General features: G+C 56.6%; 1 protein-coding gene across 1 annotated transcript in view; it reads right to left on the bottom strand.

Annotated features, from left to right (window-relative positions):
- Positions 1-2500, bottom strand: part of myo18b (myosin XVIIIB) — a gene marked incomplete at its 5' end in the record, with an annotated part of 47476 nt that overhangs the window by 33744 nt on the left and 11232 nt on the right. The window contains one exon of the mRNA XM_084483331.1: positions 429-609. Coding sequence (XP_084339457.1) covers positions 429-609 — 181 coding nt within the window. The remainder of the gene's footprint in view (positions 1-428; positions 610-2500) is intronic.

Raw genomic sequence — 2500 nt, 5'->3', positions numbered from 1 at the left:
TCTCTCAAACAGTGGAAGAAAGAAAACGGAAAAATAAGTATAAGAGACTAAATATAGGATAGTGTGTTGAAGTCATGTTGGAGTAGAGCGATATCCTAGGCAACAGAAAGAGAGCATATAATAAAGAAATATTGAAGCATGAGTTCAACAAGAAACAAACCGTATATGAGAAATAATACATTTATGAGAAATAATAAAAATATGAAAAATTTCAAACATATGAGAAATAATACAAATATGAGAAATAATAAATATATAACAAATAATAAATATGAGAAATAATGAATCGATGAGAAACAATAATCACATGAGAAATTACAACTACATGAAATTCTAAATATATGAGAAATTCATCATCTCTAAAAAAGCGGGTGACCCGTGTGACCCCGGCAGAAGGGGGGTACGGCTCCCTGGGGGGGGGTCCCTACCTGCTGGTAGCGCTCCAGCGCGTGCGTGAAGGTGTGCGTGTGGTAGTGCTCCAGCAGCCGCTCCTGCAGGTAGTTGTGGCAGAGCTCGGCCCAGCCGGCCGCCCGCTCCTCGCCGGCGTGCCGCGGGTTCCTGAGGCCCGGCGTGTCCACCACCGCCACCGACGCCAGGGTCAGCTGACGGCTGACGGGTGCTCAGCGCTCTGTGGGGGGGGGGGGGGGGGGGGAGGGAGGAGGGGGGGGCACAGGCTTTAAGCGTGAGCATCATCACGACCACTTCCACGCCCGGTGGCGGAGACCCAGACTTTTTTTCAAGGGGTGGCACGAGGGTGGCCGAGGCTTTATAGGGGGGTCCATGTTGAATTGTTGACGGGGGGGGGGGGGGGGGGGCGAACACATTGTCGACAGGGGGGGCGAACGCGATTGTCGATGGGGGGGGGGGGGGGGCGGGGGGGAGAACGTGACTGTCAACGGGGGGGGAGCGAACGCGATTGTCGACGGGGGTGGGGGGGGCGATCGCGCTTTCATCAGAACATACAGTGAACTGACTAGGGGTGGCACCTGGGGTGGCCAGTCACTGTCCACGCCCACCCCACCACGACCTCCACCCCCAGCACCACCACCACCACCACCACCGGAGGAACAGGGACCACCACCAGCACCGCCGTCTTGACTACCAGCACCAGCACCAGCAGCACCGCCGTCACTTCCATCACATCACCCACCAGAACTGGAACCACCAGCCTCCGTTAACACCGCTTCTGTCAGAACCATCACCACCACCACCACCACTACCACTACCACAACCACAACCACCACCACCACCACCACCACTACCACTACCACAACCAGCACCACCACCACCACCACCACCACCACCACCACTACCACAACCAGCACCACCACCACCACCACCACCACCACCACCACTACCACTACCACAACCACTACCACAACCACCACTACCACAACCACCACCACCACCACCACCACCACCACCACCACCACTACCACAACCACCACCACCACCACAACCACCACCACCACCACTACCACCACCACAACCACCACCACCACCACCACCACAACCACAACCACCACCACCACCACCGCCACCACCACCACCACTACCACCACCACTACCACAACCACTACCACAACCACCACTACCACAACCACCACCACCACCACCACTACCACAACCACCACCACCACCACCACCACTACCACAACCACCACCACAACCACCACCACCACTACCACAACCAGCACCACCACCACCACCACCACCACCACCACAACCACAACCACCACCACCACCACCGCCACCACCACCACCACTACCACTACCACAACCACCACTACCACAACCACCACTACCACAACCAGCACCACCACTACCACTACCACCACCACTACCACCACCACTACCACAACCACCACTACCACAACCACCACCACCACCACCACCACAACCAGCACCACCACCACCACCACCACCACCACCACTACCACCACCACCATCACTACCACAACCACCACCACCACCACCACCACCACAACCACCACCACTACTACCACAACCACCACCACTACCACAACCACCACCACCACCACCACAACCACCACCACCACCACCCCTACCACAACCACCACCACCACCACCACCACCACCACCACCACCACCACTACCACAACCACCACCACCACCACCACAACCACCACCACCACCACCACTACCACAACCACCACCACCACCACCACCACTACCACAACCACCACCACCACAACCACCACCACTACCTCCATCAAATCACCACCACCACATCACCACCTCCACCACCCCCAAAACCACCACCACATCACCATCTCCACAGCAACATCCACCACCAGAACCCACCCCCACCCCAACTTCACCAACACATCATCACCTCCACCACCACATCACCATCAATATCACCACCATCACCACCACCAACACTCACAATGTGTTGCCTGGGTAGCATGATCCATGCATGTTCTCTGTAAATGGCTGCGTGTGTGTGTGTGTGTGTGTGTGTGCGTGTGTGTGTGTG

This window comes from Micromesistius poutassou, assembly GCF_964030765.1.
Source record: "Micromesistius poutassou genome assembly, chromosome: 18".
NCBI classification, from domain to species: domain Eukaryota; kingdom Metazoa; phylum Chordata; class Actinopteri; order Gadiformes; family Gadidae; genus Micromesistius; species Micromesistius poutassou.
This window is presented reverse-complemented; position numbering and strand designations above follow the sequence as displayed.